Raw genomic sequence first — 26,916 nt, 5'->3', positions numbered from 1 at the left:
ATTTGCCGGGCCTCCATTTGCCTTATCGACGTTTTTATGTTTTTTCAAGTTTCGCGCAGAAGGTCGTGGATTTTTGTTATGTATATGTGTAATGTTATTATACAATAAAAATGACTTCGATTGAGAATTATTTTAATTATGAAGTTTCTCAGGATAAAGCCACACAGTGTCTACAAGCAGTTTTCAAGCACAAATGTTTTAAAAGCAAGACTCAGCAAAAAGCCACTGAAGCAGTTTTGAAAAGTCGGTTTGTAGAATTTGAATCTTATTCCTTGTCTATCTTTTTCTACCATTGCGCGGTTGTCATAAAACCTTATTACTTTTAAGGGAAAAATGATGTATTTATATCAATGCCTACGGGTGCAGGGAAATCGATTTGCTACCAGTTGCCTGCTGTCATGTGTAACTCCAAAGTTACCATCGTTTTTTCTCCCCTTCTAGCACTAATTAAGGCGAGTTGCTTAATTTTTTGGCTTACTTTTAACTGGAAAGATCTCTAAAGTAAATATGAACTCTTTTATTCAACTTTTTAGGACCAAGTTGATCACTTGAATAAGTTAAAAATAAGAGCAGAAACTATCAATTCGAAAACCCCAGTAGGTGACCGTACTCGAATTGTCAATGACTTGCGTTCCAAAAGACCTGACGTTCGTCTACTCTATGTTACTCCCGAACAGGCAAATACGGACTTTTTTAAGGTATGGGCCATAAGAAAAACAATGAACCTTCTTCTCTCCACTATTGGTATTTATGTTAAAGTCTTTTTTATGTATTTTTTCAAATAGAGACTCATTACCGGGTTACACAAATTTGAGCAGTTGGCCTATTTTGTTGTTGATGAAGCACATTGTGTAAGCCAATGGGGTCATGACTTTAGGCCTGATTACCTCAAGCTTGGGACGTTGAGAGAAGAATACCCGGGTGTTCCCTGGGTAGCATTGACAGCTACAGCGAACTCTGCTGTAAGTTGATACTTTTTTGAACACCTTATTGTACCGCACGGTAATTCTTATGTTTTGCATCTAATATTTTTGCACTGTGAATGAAGCACCAGTTAAAATCAAAAACTTCAGAATGATTTTTATATCAATCTGCCTTAATATTGATTTTCCCCATATTTCGTCGTTAGCATTTCATCCTTTTTATTTTACTAGGTGGAAAAGGATGTTCATAAGCAGCTTAAACTGCGAAAACCAGTGGAGACATTTAAAGACAGTTGTTTTAGGGCTAATTTATTTTATGACGTCGTGTTTAGTAACTGTATGGAGAATCCTATTTTGGATCTCAAAAACTTTATTAACAAAATTTTAATGAGAGACTGTGGTATCGATAATGCGAAGGTAAAGTATAGAAAATATAATTTAAATAAATTTGGAGTTTTTGTCTATCCTCCACTAATTTATGGACATGTAACCTGTGTAAGAGTTTTTGTAATTTTTACTTAATATTTTTTTTTCATTTTCCGGTTGGTTAATTTTCAGAAAGAGGGTGTTGGTGGGTGTGGGATTGTGTATTGCAGGACTCGAGAAACCACAGAAGAAATTGCAAATGATCTTTCAAGAGTAGGAATCCCTGCTAAAGCCTACCATGCAGGTATATCTTCCCATTATTACCATCCTTAAGAAAATAAAGCAGTGAATATATCAGGCATTGTGATTTTATACTTCGATTCTTTTACTCAGGTCTTAAAGATAAGGAAAGAGCAGCATTGCAAGAAGAGTGGATGGGTGGTAAATATCCTGTGATTTGTGCAACAATCAGCTTTGGAATGGGGGTGGACAAAGCATCTGTGAGGTTAGGTAGCTTATTGCTTCATTCAGAATTTTTTTGACATTTCAGTAAAATTTTAATTTGTTATCAACTTGCCTATTTTTTAGGTTTGTTGTCCATTGGTGCATGCCACAAAGTGTGGCTGGATACTATCAAGAATCTGGTAGAGCAGGGCGAGATGGCCTTGCCTCATCATGTCGTATTTATTACTCCAAAAGAGAACGGGATGCTGTTGCTTTCTTGTTGAAACAGGATATTGGGAAGGCTCAGACAGATCATCGAAAGGAAGCTGCCAAGTCTGCATTCCATTCTTATGAAAGAATGGTACGATACTGTGAAGAGGCAAAGTGAGTATACGTGCACGGTGAAAGTTAAAATGAGATCTTAAGTTCAAAACATTGAGTATAGTAAGTGGCTTTTGCCATCCTCTCTCTCCTGAGTTGGAAGTTTTTCTAAACCCATATGACATGACTTCCCTTCATTCAGTGAGGTGAGCTCATAAAAATCGCACATTGTGCTCCTGTCAATCCTTATAGTACCTCTGGCATATGCCAGAACTATATTTTAGCATGTGAAAAAACTGGAAATAATTTATTTAAAATAATGAGTTTTTATGCAATTCAAAATGGTGGATTGGCTCCCTACTGGCTGAAATTAAAGTTCTCAGCCAATATGTCGGCTTTAGGAGTCCTATTTCATTTTTAAGATAGATGGTTTTAGAAGTAATGGGCCTTGATTGATTTTTTTATGCTCCTATTTACCTAAATAAGCTTGTTAAAAATAAAAATTTGGCTACATCTCATTGCCAAAGTGAATTACAGGAGTAGTTAAAAAGGTTTTTAGAATCACCACCAAATGTCTGAGCTAGCACAAGTTTCCCACGTAGTGATAGGTAATCCCTTATGAGTAAACACGTAACACATCAGTGCTCTTGGAAGAGACCTGTGGGATGGATGCCACTCTGTGCCAGTCAGCACTACCAAAGAAATCAAAGGCAATACGGTCAGCTGGAGAGGCGATGGCTTAAGTTTTCTGGGATATGAAAGGGATTCTGCTGATAGATTATATTCTCACTGGTCAAACAATTACTGGACATTACTATGCTAACCTCCTGGACCAACTACAGCAAAAGATGCATAAAAAAAGGCAAGTTTGGCAAGGAGAAAGTCATCTTTCATCAAGGCAATGCACACAGACACACTAGTGTCATTGCCATGGCAAAAATACTTGAACTAAGATAAAAATTGCTACCACACCCACCTTATTCGGCCCCATTAGATTTTGATCTCTTCCCCAAGCTCAAAATTTTCCTCGGTGGATGGAGAATCTCTTCAAACAAAGAACAGCCGAAATAGATGGGTGTTTTGCAGGCCTGTAGGAATCTAATTTTTGAGATGGGATCCAAACATTGGGACATCGCTAGACCAAGTGCATTAGTGTACTGGGAGACTGTATTAAAAATAAAAAAGTTTCACTGAGGTATGCCATTTATATCTGTTCCATTCCAAGAACTTTTTAATTACCCTCATAAATCAAAACTTTTCCAAAAAGACTAAGCTCTACAATCCTGACCATTACTTTTGTGCTGATAATTGTTTACTTTTACTCCTGATACTTGGGTTGATGAAAACTTTACGTACATCTTCATAGAATTTGATTGTTTTGACATATTTACATGATAAGACCCCCTGAGATTTGAAATAGCTTCAACTATTTGGCCATTCCCATATTTTTGTAGTTATATTATCCTCCCATAGACTTATTTATTTACTTTTAAGGCTTTATTATGTTTAATTTTATGTGCTACACATCAATGTTAACTCTAAGAAAGTACCTTATTTTTGTCTTTGTGTCTTTGCATTAGATGGTGTCTTGTTGTTACTAACCACCAGGATATGCTTTTATAAAAACCCACTAGGTTCACATTGGTACACTTTGGTACTAAATAAATAAGAGAGTAGCTGCTGCATATTCCATATGTAAAAGTTTGAGTTCTTTGAGAACCTCTGTAATATTAGCACTTCCTTAGGCTCTCTGGCACGTTGCCCCTTAAATAATGCTAAAAACGCTCTGAGGACCTTAGGAAATTCTAGGACTCAATCCTTGGAAGAAATGGTGCATTTTTTGGTTTTGATGTGCCTCAGCAGAACTTTTATTCTTCAGTTCATAATTCTTTTCTTTCTGTTCTATTCATCAGTTTTCATTGACCTTTCTTGTGGGGTTTGTGGTCTCTATAAATGTGCAATCCCATTTGTACAAATTGAGTAGCTGAAATAAGCTTTGAATGTGGGTACCACTTTCTTTCATTGTAACCTAGCCTATGTCATAGATCCTCATCAAATAAGTAAATGTAGTTAGATATAGTCCAATAACTTAAGCATTCACTCTGAAAGATTTATATTAGTTACTTATTGGAAAACCACGACAGCAAAATGAAAACTTACCTAATGCAGATTATCTGTTTGTGTATTTGCAGGTGTCGACATTCTGTTTTTGCAGAATTTTTTGGGGAAGATGCTCCAGAATGTAAAGGTAGATGTGATGTGTGTCGTGGAGGAACTAAAGCTGCTGAAAAAAGAGTTGAGGATTTTTATACCACAGTAGTTCGGCATTCATATTTTACCAATCCTGTATCTGCTTCAACTGCCACTGAAGAGGTTGATTTATATGGGGGTGGTAGAAGAGGGCAAAAGAGGTAATTATTGCATGTGGACTTTGACCCCATTAGTGGTATTGACATAAGATCCTCACATTATTGATCCGTTGAAGTATTGAGATTATTGAGTGTAGAGGTCAAAGCATGCTCATTAAATATCCCCATGTGCCAATTTATTATGTTCATTTTTATTAAAGAGTTACTACATGGAATTAGTAGAATATCTCCCAAATATTTGCAAAATAATTGGAATCAATTGTTTCGTTCCATTTCGAGTGATCCTGCGCAAATAACCTTACAATTTTCTGCCTTACTACTTGTTTCATTCATTTCAACATTGTGGGGATATGAAGAAGTCCCATGCAATTGGTTTTACCTATTGATTTACAAGGCTTTTAAGTTTTATTTTATTTTTTGCATGTATAATAGTCAAGGACTCGCATGTAATGGGCAAGAGTTGGGATGTCATAGTGAAAAAGTGCCATTTTGTTCTAATGTAGGATTTCAATTGATATGTCACAATACTAGATTTCTAATACTTTTAATTTTTTGGTCACAACTGAAAATTATGAAAATTAATTCAAAATAAACATTATGTAATAAATTTTTCAAATACATACCTGAGGTCACTTTTCATGTACATACATGTAAATACTCCAAAAAATGCAAATATTTTAAAAGTTAATAATCAGCATAAACACAACTGAGTGAGATAAAAATTTAAAGATCAATGTGTGATCAGCTATGAATTGCAAGAAGTTTAAGTTACTTTGTTACATTAAAAGATGTTAAGTAAAAAATTAACTCCCAATTATGGTGTGACACAATAAGGAAATTTTTGGTTGGCTTAAGTGTATCAGTCTACTTCTTGAGCTGAGAAAATATCTACTTTTATGAGCTTGGTTAATCCCTTCTGTGCCAGCATCAACAGGCGTTTACCTCATTTGAATAAATGGGAAGGCCCAGAAGAATCCGGCCTGACCTAGAGATGGCGGTAGTTGTTTCAAAAATATGACTGTATTAGAAAGTATGCTATCTATAAAGAATATGTTTCAAGTTTGAAGATGCTGCGTTGTTTACTATTTGTTTGGCAGACATCAATAGTGAACATTTTCAGTGAATTTGTGAAATGGAGAAAATTGGTCATCTATATGTGATACAATACTTTTATTTGAAAGGCCTAGGCCCAATCAATATTAAAGCTGAACTGGATTCTACTCTGGGTGAGTCTGCTCCTTCGTTTACAGCAGTAAAATATTGGGTAGCAGAGTTTAAACAAGGCTATTTGAGCTGTCAAGACGAGCATTGTATTGGCCGACCAAATGAGATAACAACTCCAGAAACGGTGAAGAAAATCCACAAAGTGATACTGGATGATCGTCAACTGAAATTGCACGAGCTAGCAGACAGTAGGAATTTCAAAAAGATTGGTACATCGCATAAAAATGGAAAACTTTTGGACATGAGAAAGCTGTGTGCAAGATGGGTGCCTCGTTTGCTCACACCCGAGCAAAACCAGTGTCGTGAAGATGTTTCAATTTAGTGTTTGGCAAAGTTTCACAGCAACAAAGCAGACTTTCTGTGCAGTTTGATAACCATGGATGAAGCATGGGTCCATTACTTCACACCCGAGACAAAAGAACATTCAAAACAATGGATTAAATAGGGAGAACCAAAAAAGGCGAATACCATTTCATCTGCAGGCAAGGTCATGGCGTCGGTTTTTTTGGGATATGTATGTGATAATTTTCATTTACTCTCTTTAAAAAGGAAGAACTATCAACAGTGAGTAGTAAGCAAACTTATTACAACGTGTGAGCGAAGAAATCAAGCAAAAGCGGCCACATTTGGCTAAGAAGAAATCGTTTCTTCATCAAGGCAATGCAGCAGCTCCCAAACCCGTTATTGCAAAAGCCAAAATTCATGAATTAAAATTTGAATTGCTACCTCCTGCACCCTATTCGCCAGATTCAGCCGCCTGAGATGATTATCTGTTTGCAAACTTGAAAAAATGGCTTGGTGATCAAAGATTTTTGAGCCGTGAAGAAGTGATGTCGTCAGTTAATGGCTATTTTTAGGAGTAAGACAGTTCTAGTTATGAAAAGGGTTTTTAACTTATTAAACATCGCTTGGGAAAGCTTATAGAGCTGAAAGGAGGTTATGGTTTAAAGTAAATACATTTTTTTCCAAAATTTTTGTGTTTTCTATGCTGGATCCAGTACTTGTGGGATTACCCTTGTACATAGCATAATTAGTGCATATCAAAATTATCATTTTCCTTACCTCTTAATACAAGGTAATCCTAAAATTAAGGTCTCAAATTTTTTTAGAAACAGAAATAAACATTTAATAATTAATGCATATTTTTAAAGCCTTGAAATTCTTATATATTTTCATAAAATCATCATTTTGGTCATTGCATTTTTGTTGGTCCTAGGACAGTTTTTGTGGGCCCTTTTCATACTCAATCGCCTCTAGGTTATTGAGGAAGCATAGTACCTGATCTTTCACCTTGTCATTTGTTGTCACTTGGTGCCAAGTCTAGGCTATAGGCTAGGTGTGTGGTGATGTCCTGTCCTAATTGTCGCTGGAGGGTGATGGCTTGATGGGTGATGTTGGGGTGTGCATTGTCATAGAGAAGGCTTATGCCCTTGCCCAATATTCCTATTTTTCAGTTCTGAATCACGCATCTGAGTTGTTTAAGTTTCTCACAATGCCTATCAGCTCTTATTGTTGTCCTATAAACCATGAAATTCAACAACAATACCTTGTTTTGATCCCAAAACACAGTTTTCATAAATTTGCCTGCATAGTGTGTTTGTTTGAATTTTTGCAGCTTGGGCAAAGAGAAAAATGTCTTCGCTCACATGTGTTCTGCTATAGATCTGAGTAGTAAAGCAGAACATCCAGGTTTCGTGACCCACAAAAAGTGATGATGACGAGGTGAACGATGAGTTCCAATCCTTCTCAACGACATGGCAGCAAGCTTGTATGACATGAGCATCCAAAAATTCCCTAGTGCTTATATAAATGCATCGACTGAAGTGGCAATAATTTAGAAAGATAGGGAAATTTTCAAGACTTAAAATGATGTATCATTTATTTAAAATAAACATATCTTTCAGTTTTTTAAAAATAATTGAGACCTCAATGTTGGGATTACCCCATGAAAAACGGCATTTAATATCTTTGTAATTTGTTATTCATAGCTTTTTTCTCCTGTCTAGCTTGTAATAAATAGTATAGTACACAAAATGCTTAATAAATGCACTGATAAATAATCCTAAGCTCTCTTTATAGAAAAAATCATGTTACTATATAATGTAAATTTCTGACTGCTAACCATTAAAAAAGCCAATAAAAATTGCATTACCATTTAAATTTAAATGAATAAATCATAGCAATATAGGTGTTATGTCATCACTATCACTGTGTTACGCTATTTAATCATTGAGTAACTTTATTTTTCTTAGTTGGATTCCAATTTATGGCTGCTCTAACCTTTCGAAAACATTATGATGAAATTTGGGGTTTCATGGGTAAGGGAACCCCTGACCTGGTGGAAGACCCGAAAAAACTTCATCAAGTTGATACATCAGGAAAGCACCAGATCATATTTCAAAAAAAATGATTTCAAAGTTTCATTTATTTGATAAACCATTACAGTTGTTGAGCATTTATCAGGCATAAATTCCTGCTGTTAGGGAATGTTCAAAATTTTTTTGTCTGGAGAAATTCAGCATTGAGATAATTTTGAAATTTAGTCACATTAAAAAAAAAACCTCATTCATAATTAACATAAAATCATTTTATAAATGGTTGAAGTTGAAAATTCTAGCTAACTTACTGACTAATCAATGCTGACAAACTCCAGATCATTTCCAATTTCAGTGAAACCTCAGATTTACAGGCCCCTAATTTAATCTAAACACCCCAATCAAAATCATCAAAAAATATTAAAAACATAACACAGAGTATCTCTATGTACATTAATACATTTTATTTGAAAAATAAGTCACTAGTGTGAGTTATTAGAACTTTATTGATAGAATTAAAGAGGCTTTGTTGATAACCAGTGATACAATTTGGTTTTGAATGCTTAAATGCTGATGCAACATGCACAAGCTGGCAGTTCATCGTATAATTTGATGTCCATTCATTTTATAAATCCTGGGTGTTGGCCAAGTGGCAAACTGGTACTCATTTAGTTAATGGATGTTTCTTGTTTTGTAATGACGTACATTAGAGCTTTTCAAGAAAGTATAAACATTTTCTTTGAAATCACATGAAAAAACATAAACATATATGCTGTCAAACGTTGTGATAGAATTAGAAGTATACAATGATCTCAGATTACGGATTATGTATTCTAAAAGCTTTTTTTTGTAGGACAGATGTGACATTAGAGAAGTTACTGAAATACTCTGAAAACCTTCCTATTTGAGAAGTCATAGTTCAAATTTTGCTAATTCATGATTCCTAGATGCTTTCTAAATGTGAGCTTAGTACTATTTAGCAATTAATATGCTAATTGCGAAGTACATTTTCAAATTTTAAAAGCCTGTTCAGTTAAACTTTTCTCTGAAAATAGTTGTACTTAAGAAATAAATATTTGTAAGAATAATCAAAGTAGTTTTTTACCTTAAACCAAGAAAAATATAAATTTATTATTGTTTTTATATTTTTATCAGTGAATCTGAAGAGTATTATGAAAACTCAGGAGAAGCTGATTGTGAAAGTAAAGCAAAAAAGGAGTTATCACAATTAATCAAGAAACAGTTCTCAGTGAGGAGAAGAGCAAGTGGAAATGACTCTCCAGAAATTTCTAGTAGACTATGCGATCAAGATGAAGAGGAACAGGAGAAAGCAAGATATGCAAGAGTGAAATCTGCCATAAATACCAAAACCAAGGTCAATGGACTCACCATCGAGGTAAGAAATTGTATCATATAATCAAATTGTAATTATTTCTTTCTTGGGGTATATTATGATGTATTGGTACTCAAAATTTTTTGGTTTGCCTGTTGGCAGTCACTATTAATTCCTAGAAATTAGCAGAATCAATTAGGACAAAATTCAGCTGTCCTAAACTAATTAGTTACATATCTAGAGAGAGAAACATTATAAACTCGGTCTAAATCTTTTTTCTTGGTTGTTAAAAGACATTGAAATGCTCTTTACTGTATGTACATAAATTATGAGATGTTAGGTACACATTTGTTCTCCAAATTCAAGGCCTGGTCTAAATCCTGAAGCCAGTTTGCTTGAATTGAAAATGATGTGCATTAGATGCATTTGTGGGTCGCGGTAGTCTAGGGGGTAGAGCGTTGGACTACTGACCAAAGGGTACTGGGTTTGATTCCCGGGCGAGGCCCTCTGGGCACCTGCAGTTCTACCCAAGCTAAAGTGATTTTTCGGGTACCAGATCTTCCTGGGAAACCATCGCCGGCACAGGGAAAGGAACTGGCCTCCCTACCCTGATGTGTGAATTTCACACGCCGTATAGGGCTTAGTACTGGGTGAACTCTACCATCACCTACTAAACCGACCTTCGGGTTGGTTACTGTGTTTATGGTTTTTTTTAAGATGCATTTAAATAAATTTGGTAATTGTTGAATTCTCTACCTTTGGTGAGCTTATATTATAATTTGAAATGACATTTCCAGAAAGGCAGTATCTCCTGGCAAGTGTAAGTTAATATATGGATAGACAGTAATCTTTTCAGCACTCAGAAAACCTGTACTAATGACATTTAATCTATGTTGTCATATTTTTGTATGTTACAGATGAAAAAGCATTGTTATGCATTGTATTTTCCATATTTTTATGAGTGCTGTTTCTTTTTTTATGCAAATAGAATTCCTTGTCATGTTTTATGATTCTTTAGATACTAGAAATTTGTTTTGTTCCATAATTAAGTAAGAATAGTATACTGGCTTAGGGTAGGTTTTTGATTGACCTTGGTATTACACACTGCTGTAATCTTAAGCCCTTACTAACATGGCACAAAAAATCTTAAATCCCACCGTACACAGGACAAAAACTCATTCTTTGGCATTGCATTCTTTTACTTTTTTAATTCCACCCAAAATACCTATATTTACCTCCCCCTACCTTGATTTCCTAGCATTCTTGTATAACCCTTTTAGCATCTGATTACTTATTATTATCTCCTGTCCATTTGTCATGCCTTCTTTAAATTTCTTTCTACATCCACCTCCCTTCCCCAACCATGCCTATAAAGTCATTTTGTTTGTTTTCTGTTCCATCCATTTTATTTTCCCCATTCTTCACCACACCCACATCTTGAAAGCCTCCTCATACTCTCACGTCAATGACCAAGTTTCTAAGATGTACAAAATTACCCCCATATTTAAGTGTTCACTAGACTTTACTTTACAGTGGAACCTCACCTAAAGAGCCCCTTGCATAGCAGGTAATTTGCATTATGAGAAAAATTGTTGGCCCCAAAAAGGACTCGTTTAACGAGTGACTTTTTGGATAACGAGTGCTAAGGAGGGTGAAATTCTGTGAACGACTGTGCGCTTGCTACTTCAGTTTGTGTTTAACGCTTATTCCACAAGCCTTAGTGTTGCTAGTGATGACACATTTCTCGAAACATGTGTTCAGGATTATTATTAGAGTTTCTTTGGTGCAAAGTTTAATAACATTTTGTGCATCGTATTTGAAATGATCCCAAAGAAAAATGGTTGCGAAGAAAGTCACAAAAGAATAAAAATAGCAGTAGAAATGGATTTCAAATTTATTTTTAAAGATAATCTCCTTTTGAGTCGATTCCATTTTTCCTGTGATGGTCTAACTTTTTTTTCACTCAAATGGTAGTTGATTCCTTTCTTTGAAAAATAGGCAATAACGTTTGAGATGACCTTCTTGCCCTATGAAAATCTCTCTCCTCTAAGCGAAACTTTTAAGTTAGGAAACAGGAAAAAATCACTGGTAGCGATATCTGGTGAATACAGTGAGTGAAGTGCAACTCATGTTCATAGGCATGGCAACTACCGAAGTGTGAGCAGGTGCATTCTCTTTATGGAAAAGTACTTCCTTCTTCAATTGTTTTCATTTAATTGCTATTTAAGCCTTCAGCTGGTCAATTATTAATGCCTTATACTCTCTTGTTATGGTTTTACATTTTTGAAGGTAATCAATGAACATATTTCTGTGACTATCCCAAAAAACAATCACCATCACCTTCCCGGCCGATGGAACTACTGTCTTTGCCTTTTTTGGAGCAGGCTCACCCTTTGCAATCCACTATTTTTACTGTTCTTTCATCTCAGGAGTGTAGTGGTGGATCCAAGTTTCATCGATAGTTATTAATCAAAGCAAAAAGTCTGACCGACTTTGCTTAAACCACTCCAACAGGGCCTTAGAAATGTTCATACTAATGCATTTTTGGTCCCAAGTGAACAAACATGGCACCCAATGTGTGGATAGCTTATGTATATCCAATTCTTCTACCATTATATGACAAATACATTCTTTTGATATGCCATTAGCCTCTGCTATGTCTCTAACCTTAATTTAATGGTAATTCAGTACCATATGGTGAACTTGTTCAAATTTTTTGTTGGTTTTTGTTGTTTTTGGCCATCCCAAGTGGTAATCATCAGCCAAGCTGGCATGTCCACATTATATTCAGACTCCCAAAATATATAATTTTGTAAATGATGCTGCGGAGTCCTCGTACACAGTATCTAACTCATCTTTGATTGGCATAGGCATATTGCCTTTCAAAAAAATCTTTGATGATTGCTTGACACTCAATTTTTGCCATTTTAACAAAAATCCTCGCATTGGCTCACTGAAATGATAGTGAAACGACAACTGAATGTCCAATATGGCTGAAATTTTGGTGACTGCCCTTCAAAGTATGCGCGAACACATTCCGGAACATCTGTTGAAGAGTGCTGCCATCTTCATGTTGAGGTCTGAAACCTTTTGAATAACCCTCGTATCTCAGCAGCAACAATCCACCTGGTTGTGAAATTGTAAAATCTTCTTAATATAATGCAGTTCTTCCTTAAATACCCTTTCTTCTAAAGCACTTCCTAAAACAGTGAACTGTTCAACCTGTTCTAATTTATGTGCCTCCTTCTTTAATGTTTATCTTAGCCTTGCTGCTTCTTGAGAATCTCATGACCCTCAGCATCTTATAATTAATTCTCATCCCATATTATCACACTGATTCTGCAATACATCTGGAATGGATTGTAACCCATTGGCTGACTGCCCAAATGATGCTTGATCATCCACACCTTTTAGTCACTCCAGGAATGTCTTGTTTGTTGTTCAAGTTTAAAGTCTTCCGAACATGGTGATAAAAATTAAATAAATATTATTGCTGTTTTTATTAAACCTTTAACTCTAGTAAAGAGGGTTGAATATCTCTCTAGTAAGCACCACTGTGGGCTCTGCTCCAATTTCTGTGGTATGTGGGTTATTCAATAATTCCATAAAAATCCAAGAGATCCACTCAGTATCAGGAAAGGTTTGCTTTTATTAAGCCTCATCTATCACAAGGGTGCTGTAAATTTTTCATCTATATCTATCCTATAATTTCTTTTTCAGTGATTGAAGCACCAAGTTTTTGTTTTTTTAGAAAAATGGAATAAATTAGTTTTGTGCGATGATTAAACACTTCTATTTAAAAGGCTTAACACTGAAAGAGATTAAAGTTGATGAGGATGAAGTTCCTGGCACATGGACAGGATATGACCCAGGGGTAGGCCTGTGTTTGCAAGTGTTTACAATTAGTTAAACCAAACTGTAAATTCATATATGATGAGTATCATTCAGGACATTCAGTAGCAGTTACTGCCTCCAAAATGTTTGACAAAATCCATAATATGATTTTGAGTGATCGATGGATCAAAGTTTTCAAATTAATTGAGACCGCAGGAATATCACTGGGTAGAGTGTTTTTAATTTTGCACAAAAAATTGGATGTGAAAAAAATCTCAGCAAGATGGGTGCCACGCTTGCTCCTTGTGAGAATAGACGCATTTGTGTGGTAGATTCGGATGCATGTTTGCCATTTTACCACCTTAATCCTGAGGAGTTTCTGTATCAATACATAACTGTGGATGAAACCTGGATACACTACTACATTCCAGAGACAATGGAACAACCAAAGTAGTGGGTTTGTAATGGTGATCCAGCTCCAAAAAAAAGTTGAAGATAGTGAAATCAGTCAACAAGGTGATAGCCATGGTTTTTGGGATTCACACTGCTTCATCTACATTAATTACTTTCAGAAAAGACAAATGATAAATGGAGAGTATTATGCATCGTTGTTATAATGGTTGAATGGAGAAATCAAGAAAAAAATGTCATCATGTGGCAAAGAAAAACATTCTCTTCCATCAAGGCAATACATGGGTGTATGCCTGTGCAGTTTTGATAATGTACATTGTGGAGTTAAAGTTCGAATTATTACAGCATCCACCGCATTTCGCGCCAGTGATTTTTATAATTTCCAAACTTGAAAAAATGGCTTGGCAGAAAACGATTCATGTTTAATGAGTTGGTCATTGTAAATCAGATACCTATTTTGGGGACCTTCCAAAATCCTAGTTTTCTGGTGGCCTAAAAAAGTTTAAAAAATTACGGGGAAAGAATATCAAGCTAAAAGGAGATAATGTTGAAAAAAAATAAAAAATAATCTACTCAAAATGAATTTTTCTTAAGAACTTTTTGAACAACCTTTGTGCCATGGTAGTAAAATCAGAATTTGAATCATTTAAAAAAATATTGAGCTTTGAAAAATAAATGAAAATTTTACCTAGAATCTCCTAAGTCAAAATCTCACTTGTTAACTCCATAAGAATTCTCATTTTTGTCCCAGCATCAATTCATTATCTATTTACTGAATCAGTTAACAATATGTTACCATGTACAATAAGGCTAAAATCTAGAGAACCAGGGGATATGTTGCATGTTTTTTTATGCAAAATGAGAGGTCCCTATTCCAGTCATCCTATTCCACTGCATTTTACCTTCCCCCCGAAGTGCTTCTCCTGCTGTTGCCTAAGCATACCTTTTTAAGTATTATCAGCTGAAAAATAGGCAGAGTCTCAGCGGAGGGGGTGGTTCCATAATACCAGCACTTGTAGTCAAGTTTTATTTGATGTACGAGGATCATTTCAGTTGAGCAATGAATCCATTGGGTTAGTGTTGAGGAAGGGTCCTTGCCCAATCTTTCCTCTTGAAAATTGACTGACTTTTTTGCTGCTTTGGGAATATTGACACCATAGTACATATTCGTATATTGTAGAATTTCTATCTTTTTTGCTGGGATATTGGGTGCATGATTTTTTTGTCCTAGCAACAAGAGTAATATGTTGCATTTTGATATTGCTCTTCCTATTTTGCCTACCAGAATTTTTAAATATGTTGATAGGTAGGCTTACTTTGACACATTGTAATGGATAAAAATAATACATGCAATGTTCTAAATACCATGTTTTCCCATCGATAACGTGCACCTTATGTACAACGCGCTCCCAGAACTTTGTAGTTATCATGAATTTGTATAGATACCGTGCGCCCAGGGCTTCATAGTTATCTTGAACGTGTATAGAGCCCGTGCGTATGTATATACATATGTATATGCAGGTTAAAATTATGTGTGTGTAAAAATACGTCTATTTTTGGATTTTTTCAATTAACGTTACATAACGGGCATCGTCATTTTTTCGAGCATGTGAACATTTTTGTATAGATAATGCATTATCGATGGAAAATACGGTAATTTAAATATTAGCAAAATTTATGGTAAAATGCTGCCATTGAAACACTGAAAAGTAAATTGTTTGTGGGTACAAAGATTTGAAGTTATTAATTTTATGTATCTGATTCAAAACTTCTACCATAATATTTCTTTTTTGTATACACTGTACATAGAGCCGGAGAAGAGATCCAAGCAACATAAATACAAACTTTGTGTGAAAACCCTTAATGTGTGTGGTTGAAATGCATATGAATGTTACCGGATTATTTTTACACTTTCTACTTCAAGATAAGCAGTTCATCTTCTGTCAATTATAATATGCATGTAGCTAGAAACGTCAGCTTCATTTCTGAGTTTTGGGTGCATTGTTCAACTTTGTTTGAAAATATTTTTGCTTCCATCACCAGAGGCAATTTCAAGTGGAAAGTTGAGTTGGTTACAATCAGATTGACATCAATCTGAAGCTGCCTCCAGTAATAGAGTGACAATATTATTTTTCAGAACCAACTATTGTAGCCCAAGCCTTGGAATGAAAGGCGATATCTAATGGTGCTGTGGAAGCCTTCACATTAATCAAACTTATAATAATTTCAGGAATAATTAATGAGTATTAGTGAGTCTTCTTGAATTTTTTCCAGCTATGTATTCTTTAGAGGTTTTGGAACAGAAGTTACCTTGTAATTGAACTCTGTAATTCTCTTCAAAGGTGTGTCTTGTTCGTAATTAGTAAATTTAGGGATATTCCAATTCAGGGCCGCAAAATTATAAAATAGAAAAAAGCCTCAGGAACCCATACATGGTGCTTATTGTTTTTTCAACAGATTCGAGAGACATACTATGGTCTTTTATCTGTGTGCCTCAAGAAAAACTTGGAAAGGGCACAGCTTCTGGAAACATTAGAGAAACCTATTTCTGCCAAAGATGTGGAAGAATGTGCCATTGAAGTGGAATATTCTGCCTTCAGAGGGAGTTCAGCAGTGTCATTGTACCGACGCTGTTTGGCCAAAAAAGTGAGTATGAAATAACTAGCATTAGTACTGGATATATATTAATGCAGAATTCATATTATTAGTTAAGAAAAATCTTTTCAAATTAAACTGAAAAATGAATGAATTAAAGCTGTACAAAGAGTCATTCCCAAACAAGCAGTATATCAAACATAAAACCATCCAAAACAAGATGTATCATGCCTGAATTGGAACAAGAAGGTAAATTTATTGAAGAATTATATGGTTAAGCTAAATATGAGAATAATAGTTCTCTAATGGCCCAGTATTAATCCTTCCTCAAATCTTCCAAGAAAAAGATTCATGTGCAAAGAAAAAATCCAATGAAATTTATGTAAATAACTCAAATAATCAACTGAGATGTTCATGGTAACTAATCAAGAGTTTTAATAATCCTTTAAATCTTTACTTGGATAAAGTAAATATTCAATTGAAAATTGATGAAAAGTAAGTTACAGATCCTCCCATAATTTTAAATGACTTCAATGATTACTTTACATATTAAACAACAATGAGATTTACTCTTGACCAAACAATACAACTGTAAATAATAATGTAACAACAGACACCAATTCAGTCTTTCTGGAGCCATTAGACAAAGAAGAACTAAAATCTATTATTAATATGGTAGGAAAAATATTCATCAGGAGGTAACACAGTACCTGGATATCTCAAAGCAAAATGCAGCGACAAAACCTCTCCTTCACATCATCAACTAATCTCTGGCTAATGGAATTTTTTCCCACCTCCCTAAAATTGGTATAATTATTCCTTTGTTCAAAAGAGGTGACAAGCATGTGATAGATAATTATAAAATTATAACTCAAATGTCCTCGTTCTCAAAAATATTTGAAAAAATTTTCTATAGCAGAAATTATTGACATCTTACAAAATGTATCTTAATTCCCCAATCTTAGCATGGATTCCTCAAATAAAATAATTTCTGGAATTGAACTGAACCAAGTATCCATAGGCAGCTTCTATCCTCAATAACTGGAAAAACTCCCTTCAATCAGCCCCACTTACAACTTATTGTAATATTTCACCCAGAATAGTAATTAGCCTGTTAACCTTCCTAGCCATGGTTTTCTTTATCTTCATGTACAATTTTTTAAACTATTATCTTCTTGTTATTTTAATCTGTATTATCCTTGAAAATGTTCATAAGCATGCATCACCAATCAATCAATCAAATTATTTTTGTGCAAGGATTTGTTGTATGAATATAGGACACGTTAAAGAAAATATACAGCTGCAAATTAAAGTTGCAGGTACAATAACTGTCCAATAAATACGTGAACTGATGCCATAAAAATTTTATTTTAAAAAATTTTGTCTACATCGATTTTGTCCCCTTCAAAGTACTCTCCATTCGTTGCTATGCACTTATTCCATCTTCTTTTCCACTGCTTAAAGCACCCTTGGAAGTCCTCGACAGTTAGGGTTTTTAGTTTTCTCATTGTTTCTTGCTTTATTGTGTCCACATCTTCCCAGTGATGTCCCCTCATCACATTTCTGCATTTTGGGAATAGGAAAAAGTCGCAGGGGGCGGCAAGATCTGACGAATAAGGAGGATGATCAAGGATGGTGATTGAATTTTTTGCCAGAAACTGGCAAACAAACAATGCAGCTTGGGCACAATTTGTGCACACATTTTTCTAGTCAGTACTCTTAACAGTCTATCCCTGGACTACCACATCCCATATGCAAAAAAGAAAAAAATGTGGGTGCTTATCAAAATTAATCAAATTTCAATAGCATTTTTTTTAACACCTGCAACTGAACATTTTTCAACTAGTCTGTGAGACCGTAGATCGTAGGCTTTCGCAGCTGTTGAGAGATGCAGAGGTAGTTCTCAGGCTGGACTGCGTGAGAGACATTTTTGGCTCAACGTTTCTCTCCTGTTGCAGGGAGCGTCTTCTTCACTCCTAAAGACGCTCCCTGCAACAGGAGAGAAACGTTGAGCCAAAAATGTCTCTCACGCAGTCCAGCCCGAGAACTACCTCTGCATAGTCTGTGAGAGTCAAACTATTAATTATAAAATACATTTTTTGTATTTGACAGATAGGCCATCGTAAAAGTCTATAAAAGTTGCTTTTAAATGATAGTCACCTATAGGGATGTAAGTATTCATCAGATCAAGTGTAAAAGAGGAACATATAAAAAAGGATATTTCAGAAAAATATGTATGATTGAGCTTGATACATTTCACCAATGTTATTAATTTAAATTTTCTTGCACAATATTTTTAAAAAATGAAAAATAAAAGATTAATAGCTCTGCCTAAAGCAATTTGATAGGTGCTATAAACTCTGTGAATAATGGGGACACCTTGCTGAAAATTTTTAATTGTATTTGGTAACATTTATTAGAGAAGATTATGTTCATCTTTTGTTCATGTTGCATTATTTTTCTTTTTCAGATGGCTGCTATAAAAAAGTTCACAGAGTCATTGGATTTGTGTCAGGAATTGAAAGATTATGAACCCAAGAAGAAAGAAACTCTACTTTCAGCTCTTGAGGAAGAGAAAGAAAAAGAAAAGAGTTCATTTTCTGCCCTTGAATCATGGTTATCAACAGCTTCTTGTAATGGTTCTAAAATAGGAGGGAAAGGGGAATCCAAAGAATGTGATGATGTGGGAAGTGTTAAGGGAAGAGGGAAATCAGAAGAGTCATTGAAAAATAGCAAAGTGAAGGAAGTGGGGCGTTATGATGTTTTCAGAACTGCAAGAGAAGTGAAGTCCATTGGTGAAAATGAAGAAATGGACAGGAGAGGTAAGAAAAGGACCAGTGAATCGAAATTGGCCAATGAATCGATGGCTAAAAAAAGTTGCACGGCTGAAAATGGTATCGCTAGTGATGACGCACATAGGGGTATGAGTGTTAATGATGATGGGAAGTCACACACCACTGAAACTAGTCATCCAAGAAATCGTGAACTCTTTGTTTCATCTAATCACAAAAGGCGTCTTGCACATAAACCAAAAAGTGAAAGTCTGTCTGAAAATGAAATAACAGCAGAAAAGAGCCCGGTGCCTGAAAACAAAAATGAAGACACCAATATTTTGAAAAATGAGATAAATATTTCAGCAACTGAAGTTGATGATTTCATTGCTGTTCCAACCCCAGAAAAAGAAAATCCCATACTAGATGATAAAACCGATTCAGAAAAGGCTGTGGTGATAGATAATATTGCAGAAGCAAGATGCGATAAAGGGCAATCAAGTAAAGCTGCTGAGAGTAATTCAAATAAAAAAAAAGTAGCTGATTGGGTTGTAAAGTACCTTATGCCTTTTTATACTCAGCAGAAGATCACATCAAGAGATCTCTTCAAACTACTTGCCAGGAAAATGTCTCATCATGTTCTTCTTTGTGCAGATGCTGTATCTGGTAAGTTGGTTATAATGTATACCACTTCCAATAATTACCAAACATGTCAGTTAAATTTTCTCTCTCATCAGCATAAGCATTTCCTCTTCAATAATTAATAATACATTATTTTATTGCAATTTTAATGGTTTTATATTTATAATTTCATCATTTTAGAAAATTTTAATTCAGCATTTATAACTTCTATAATACTCACTGTAAGACAAAAATTTTTAAGGTACTAATGAGTTAATGTAAAAATCAATTTTGGGGTAATAATGCTGAGAAATAATTTAGAACTTATGTTTTAAAGGTGGGCAAAGGAAAGCAGTATATTTTGACTTATTTCAGGGCATCTAGAAACAATTTATCATGAAATAACTAAGGACAGATTAGAGAGAAATGTAAAATTTGTTGAAATTTCTTTATAGATATGCTTTTAAAACATCAAATGGAATCCTATTCAATCCAAAATGTAGCATAGCATATTAAAGGGCTTTTTCATTTTCATTGAAGTTATGCATTAAGATTTTACTTGCTGAATAACTTCTATATAGTGGAACCTTGCTTCACGAGCACCTCCAATAGTGAGTCATTCGTAGCGAGCAATAATGTTGTGCCAAGGAATAACTGGCTTAGCAAGCAACACTTTGCACAATAAGTGATGAGGAGAGGGGGATCCCGGTAGTGATTGTGCCAGCTGTTTACGTTCAGCACAGGTTCCACTGGCATTGTAAGGTTGCTAGTGATCATACATTTGTCCAAATGTTTGTTCAGGCGTGTTATTTTTGACTTTTCATGCACAGTTTAATAATATTTTATGAATAGTTTTAAAAATGTCCCCAAAAAAAAGCTGCGAGAAGATAGTCAGAAGGGAATAAAAATAACAGTAAAAATGAAAATTGAAATTATTCAAGAGCAAGAATAGGGTGTCAGAATAGCTGATCCATCAGGCACATAGAAATGTCGGCATCAACGAGTTTTACTATCCTCAAAAATAAGGAAAAAATTAAGGGGATAGATATATCAAAGGGAGTGACAAAAATATCTAAGCAACGGTTACATATTCTGAATGATTTTGAAAGGTTACGTCTCTTATGGATAAACAAAAAACAATGTCAAGGCGATGATATTAAAGAGAAAATGATTTGTGAGAAGATGAAAGTGAATCTTGCTGTCCTCATTAAGAAAATACCAGAATCATCAATGGGCAAAGAAGAAGTATTTAAGGGAAGCTGTGGGTGGTTCGAGAAGTTTTAAAAGAAGAACTGGTGTTCACAGCATTGTGAGTTGTGGTGAAACAGTGAGCTGAAAGGCAAGCAGAGAACTCCATCTATGACTTCAAGAAGCTTGAAGATTGTTTGTTTTCTACTAATTGAATTCACATTCCCAGTGGTTTCATTCTAGGATAGAAGAAAAAGTGAATGTGACCCATGATCCTGAATAATGTTTATATAATTTTCTTTGAATAAGCCATGCACAAAAATTTTCTTTTTAGCATGGAATGCATTCTCATATTTTACAATGCTAATATAGGAAAAAATGATTCACTAAACAAATGTTTCATTTTGCAAGAAAGATCACGGAACAGATCATGCTCGTATTTTAATGTTCCACTGTATTAGCAGATAAAATCCTTTGCACTAATATTGGCTCAGACACCCATAATAGCTTGGTGGTGATAAATCATGTCTCAGGTGTTAGTAGTGATTTAAGGGTGTTGATGCATTCATAATGTATAATGTGGGGCTCTCCACCCAGAATGGGCATTCATTTTCATATTGCGGTTGTCAAGGGTAATTTGTAGGATGGTAGGTTTCTGTGCAGGAAGATTCAGGGTGGAGTGCATTACATCATAACACAAGGGATGCAAAAATTACTCATTACCATTTACAATATCCTGCTTTTTCCCTTTGCTACCGTGAAGGTGATATCAGTTCCTGTTTTCCCGATTCTTGAACGTAGAAGTGGAATTGTAATGAAAATAATTGGAACTTATATTTATACTATTGATTTAGGCTGTTTTCTTCCTTTATAGCTCATATTAGCAGCCACAGGCTATCAGTTATCTCATGAAAATTTTAGATGAAACTCTATTTTATCTGTTGCCCTGTGTACGCTTGTGTAGATTCACAATTCACTGAGATGCTTCGAAGAAAAGCTTATCTGGCAAAATTATATAAAAATTTGGAATCAGAAAAGTTGCACCTACAAAACCATTACAAAAAAACCAATCACAGTCGCATGGTTTCATCTACCCTGTATGTATATGTTGGTGTGTACGCTTGTTTATTATTTTTTGTGTTTCACTTATACGTGAGTCACTCAATCAACCCTTGGAAAATCTAAAAGTTGGTGCTTGTAATATCAGGAAAGCTTTGCTTTTAGTAAGCCTTATTTCTCACCAGACTGCTGTTAAAGTTCCAGTTATATTCATCTCATAGTTTCATTTCCATAGTTAATTGAAGCGGCAATATTGTATTTATTTGGAAAAATGGAAAGTTATGATTTTCGTGCTGTGACTAAACACTTCTATTTAAAATATCTAACACTGAAAGAGATACAAGCTGAGTTGGATGAAGTTTGTTGCACATCTGCTCCTATGTTTGTGACTGTTTACAATGGGTAAATGAGTCTGACCATAGCCGTTCATCCACAAATGATGAACATCGTCCAGAATATCCAGTTGGAGTGGCTTCCTCTGAAATGATTGAAAAACTCTATGATATGATTTTGAGTGATTGACTAATCAAAGTTTGCAAAACAGTTGAGGCCACAGGCATATTACAAGGTACAGTTTTTTCAATTTTGCATGAAAAATTGGGTGTTAAAAAAAATCTCGGCAAGATAGGTGCTGCGTTTGCTCTCTGTGGAGAATAAATGCAAATGTGTGGTCGATTCTGAGGCTGGTTTGGTGCTTTCACGTCACAATATATCATGGTGCCTTATATCATGTACATACACCACCCACCTGGTATTTTTGTATTGTGGTCTCTGGGCAAATAAAAAGTAATAATAATAATAATCCGAAGAAGTATCTGCATTTACATGTAACTGTGGATGATGCATGAATACATTACCACACACTAGAGACACAGGAACAGTCAAAACAATGGGTTTCTAAAGGCAATCCAGCTCCAAAGAAGTTGAAGACAGTGAAATTGGCTGATATGGTGATGGCCACAGTTTTTTGGGATGCCCATGAAATTATTTACATCAATTACTTTCAAAAAGGGCAAATGATAAATAGAGAGACTAACATAAATGGAGACAAATAAATACATCGTTGTTGCTCCATTTCAGTGAAGAAATCAAGAAAAAAAGTTCTCATTAGGCGAAAAAAATATTCACTTCCATCAAGATAATGCACGGGTGCACAGCTGTGAAGTCTCAATGGTGAAAATTATGGAATTAAAAGTTCAAATTACTATAACATCCACTAGTAGTCACCATAATTGGCCCATAGTGACTTTTATAAAATTTCCAAACTTGAAAAAAATGGCTTGGCAGAAAATGATGCGCGTTGAACAAGGTGGTCATTGCGAACACAGATCCCTTTTTTAAGGACCTTCTAAACTCCTACTTTTTGGATGGCTTAAAAAATTCGGAGAAATGCTGGTAAAATTGTGTCGTTCTGAAAGGGAATTATGTTGAAAAACAAATTAATTTGATTTTTAGTGTTTTCCTAAGGGCTTGTTGAATGACCCACATAGAAAGATCTCATAGATTGAACCTAAATAATTTGGTCAAGGAGAAAGCAATCGATGAAGAGCAATGGGATAAAATCAGCTTTACATATTCTGTGTCTTTGATTTATTCATTACAACATATGTAGGTACAGGCATTAGTTTACAGATGCACTTAATAGGAGTTAAAAGGTGGTTTGCAAGTTGAGAAGTTCTAACTCAGTAAGGGCAGCTTGGGATCATGCCTTTTCATAATTTACTATGTGCACGATACTTATTGAAAGCCCACCAAGTAGAATATTTGTGGACCAGGGAACTTTTTTCTGCTTGGAAACTGCATTCTTCCACCTACTCCACAAACATTGTTTGCCCTTTATGTGTATCACCTATCCCTTTTCAATATATCTATATCTTGGTGAATGTTTTTTTGAGAAATGTTTAATAAGGGAAAATGGGTGGGAGGAATATCATACCACTGCATTGAAACCCTCTGAAATGCATTGGCTCCCCATTGCATCTTGGCCGCTGAAACAAGAGAGGTGTGTGTTTTGGATATTATTTTGTGATGCATATTTACATTTGGTTCATAATTATGAAAAATAAACTTTGAAATTTAATATGAAACTAAAAATTGAGTATACAAGAATTTCAGGGTAGTCATAGAGGGTGTGATGAATGAACAGTGTGTTGATTCCACTGCACCCTTGCTATTCCTCACTCAAAATACCGCCTATTCCCATCGATAACGTGCACGTTATCTAAACAAAAATATTCAGATGATTGAAAAAATGACAATGCACGCTATGTGATGAAAATTGAAAAAATCCAAACATAGACGTATTTTACACACTCACACATCTGATATAGACGTATTTTTACACACACTACATATAATTTTTATGCGCATATATATATGTATATACAGATGCATGGCCTCTATGCCTGTTCAAGATAACTATGAAGCCCTGGGTGCGTGGTATGTATACAAATTCATGATAGCTACAAAATTCTGGGTGCGCGTTATACATAAGATGTGTGTTATCGATGGGAAAGTACGGTACTTATAATGGTAAAGGGGTGTATGTTGCACGTCATTAATATTTGTTGTATTAATTCAATTTAATTTTTTGCAGATGAGAATGTTGTCAAGAAAAGGGTGAAAGAATTTTTCAAGAATCATGAAACTGTGAAATCTGAAGCAGATATTACCTTTTAGTTATGCTATTTTCTCACAAGAGCCTCAGGGTGTAATGATATCATGTGTGTAAAACATTTGAAATTATAAAAGATATATACATATTAGCTTGTAACTATTTTCAATTTAGGTTGAAGAGTGATATATGCTGGAAAAATATATTTGAAACATACTCAGTGTATCTGTAAAATTTCTTTCATATGTAAGACTTTTAAGAGTTCTGTGAAGACATATTTTATAATTGGTTACCACATGACTTTGTCTTATCCTTGTAATTAGCCCTCTAGTCGTTTTATTCTCTTTATGTCTTCTATCTGACTTAGGAAAGATTTTTTTTATTTTTTTAATTTATGTATTTCATTTCCCATAGAATTAATAGCATACGTCTTCACAAAATACTATCAGGTTTTTAATTAAATTTTCGACTAACCAATAAATTCATATGAAGATGAATGTTCATGTCATTATTGTTTCATTATTTATTTGATGATTACTTTTACACTTCAGAAAATTATTCCCTCCAGCTAAAACAAAAAACATATTACTGACCAATAGGCCCCATGTAGTCTTGCATGGTGGATTTTCAGGTAGAAAGCCACTGACTGTATTGGTCTGAATGGAAAACTACCCATTTTATTTTCTTATTGCAACTACATCATGCAAGGAATGGTAAACTTGAAAATGATGACATTTCCCAAATTGTCATAAACAATCCTACATAATACTTCACACTTTCAGGCTTTACTTAGTGGAATTCTCTGATGCCCAAATTGAATGAGTTCTTATATTGAATAGAAAGAGATCTAAGAAGATATAATAGAATGTATATATGAGAGTGAAATCTTATAAGTTTCTGTGAAATTAATATAAATTTCTGTGAAAGGTTGTAATTAATAGTCTGTAGAAAGTTACAAACTCATTTGATAAGGAAATCCAACATTAAATAAAATAATTTGGGGTGAAAGACTATTTTGATTAACCCATGCATAAATGAATGAAGCCTGGCGCAATAAAAGCATTTTTTCTTGGTTACTGTTTCCTCTGAATTTGAACTCTGTGAAGTACATTTTAAGTATTGTATGCAGCCACTGAACCAAGGCTACTATATACCAATTAATAAACTTCTTTTAGAACTAGGGAACATTGATGCCAGGTGAAGTACGACCTTTGCCATTCTTATACATTGTACATCATCATGTCTCTCTAAAAATCCTACTAGGATAGATGATAATTATCCTTTAGCATCTCCCATATAACATATCTCACTTTTTGTTTAGTTGTTTTCAATATTTGCTTCTGATTAACATCATTTTCCAATTCATGAATGCATATAATTTTATTTGAAGACCAATAAATTTAATTTTGCCACTGCTATTTCACCTAGGATGTAAATAACATTTCACCATTGAGCTCATATTTATCAATATGTGACTCGGGAACTCACCAACTTAAAATCATTCATTTCCATACATGAGTTGAAGGCATCAATAAAGAATTTCCATTAAGATATACGGCAGCATTTGGTACTCCAGTAAAAGCCCTGTGAGAACCAGATGTCAAAGTCCATGTGGAGTTAATTTATTAGGAATTTAGTTCGAGTTAACTTTATTTTCATTATAAAATCAGCAGAAAACAAAAAATAGAGTGTACCATTTGAAATTCATAAGAATCCCACTTAGATATCCAAGACTTGAATAGAAATTCAGAGGCTAACATTAATAACCCATGCGTTTCCACAGCACTACCCGTACATTGAGTGCTTGAATTTTATGTGAATATCACATAAAGCATTTTATGTATTTTTCCATGCTTTGTAACCTCTGTTACCATTGTTTACAGGAAAGCTCCCATAACAAATAAAGTACGTAGTGTGAATTCAATATTTTTCATAAAATCAAGCATACTGCTACAAGTATACTTGGTCCAAAAATATCCCCACCAGGTCTTCACATGCAACTTATAAAGAAAGACAGCTTGTAACTATGAATAATAATACGGCTTGTGTAAGACCTTGATAACCTTTCTTTCTGAGTTATTCTTTCCAGCTATTTTAAACTGCCATATCCGAAAAAAAATAATCACTCTTTGTGAGTAAACTCCTTTCATATGGATTTTTAATATGATTTTAACTGGTGAGTATCACTCTCTTGACATTTTTTACGTTCTTATTTATTTCCATGGCATGATGTTTTGCCTAAAATATACTCTTGTCAATTTTGCCAGTAAAGCAAGGAAATTTAATGTAAACAATTTATCAGTATAGAAATTTTAATTGTCTCCAATTAATAACAGTAATTTACCCCAAGAGTTTATCAATAGTATCGCTATTGTGTGGAAAACTGATTACCTAAGTCTAGAAAGTTATATGACTTAAGTGATTCTGACCCCCTCTAACAGAGAATGACCTCATCAGGTGTATGAGGGTAATTAGAAAAGTTGTCGGAAGGGAATAGAAATAAATGACTTACCTCAGTGACTTTTTTA

General features: G+C 34.6%; 1 protein-coding gene across 2 annotated transcripts; it reads left to right on the top strand.

The window, feature by feature from the left end:
• The first annotated feature begins 71 nt into the window (after nucleotides 1-71).
• On the top strand, nucleotides 72-24,885 carry LOC139692324 (ATP-dependent DNA helicase Q5-like). Of its 2 annotated transcripts, none has more exons than XM_071590443.1 (13): nucleotides 72-243; nucleotides 328-452; nucleotides 534-698; nucleotides 786-962; nucleotides 1,155-1,340; nucleotides 1,482-1,593; nucleotides 1,683-1,794; nucleotides 1,878-2,117; nucleotides 4,247-4,465; nucleotides 9,118-9,358; nucleotides 15,998-16,186; nucleotides 18,606-19,572; nucleotides 24,371-24,885. In XM_071590443.1, exons 1-13 carry the CDS (start codon nucleotides 111-113, stop codon nucleotides 24,451-24,453), a joined length of 2,949 nt encoding a protein of 982 aa, XP_071446544.1. In that variant the 5' UTR covers nucleotides 72-110; the 3' UTR covers nucleotides 24,454-24,885. The 2 variants fall into 2 exon arrangements, with proteins under 2 accessions (XP_071446544.1, XP_071446545.1); XM_071590444.1 differs by having other exon boundaries at nucleotides 150-247.
• Nucleotides 24,886-26,916: the final 2,031 nt, after the last annotated feature.

The sequence above is a fragment of the Hetaerina americana genome, unplaced genomic scaffold (genome assembly GCF_022747635.1).
Source record: "Hetaerina americana unplaced genomic scaffold, ioHetAmer1.1.p SCAF_4, whole genome shotgun sequence".
NCBI classification, from domain to species: Eukaryota; Metazoa; Arthropoda; class Insecta; order Odonata; family Calopterygidae; genus Hetaerina; species Hetaerina americana.
Note: the sequence above shows the minus strand (reverse complement) of the source record. Positions and strands in the feature narration are given on the sequence as shown.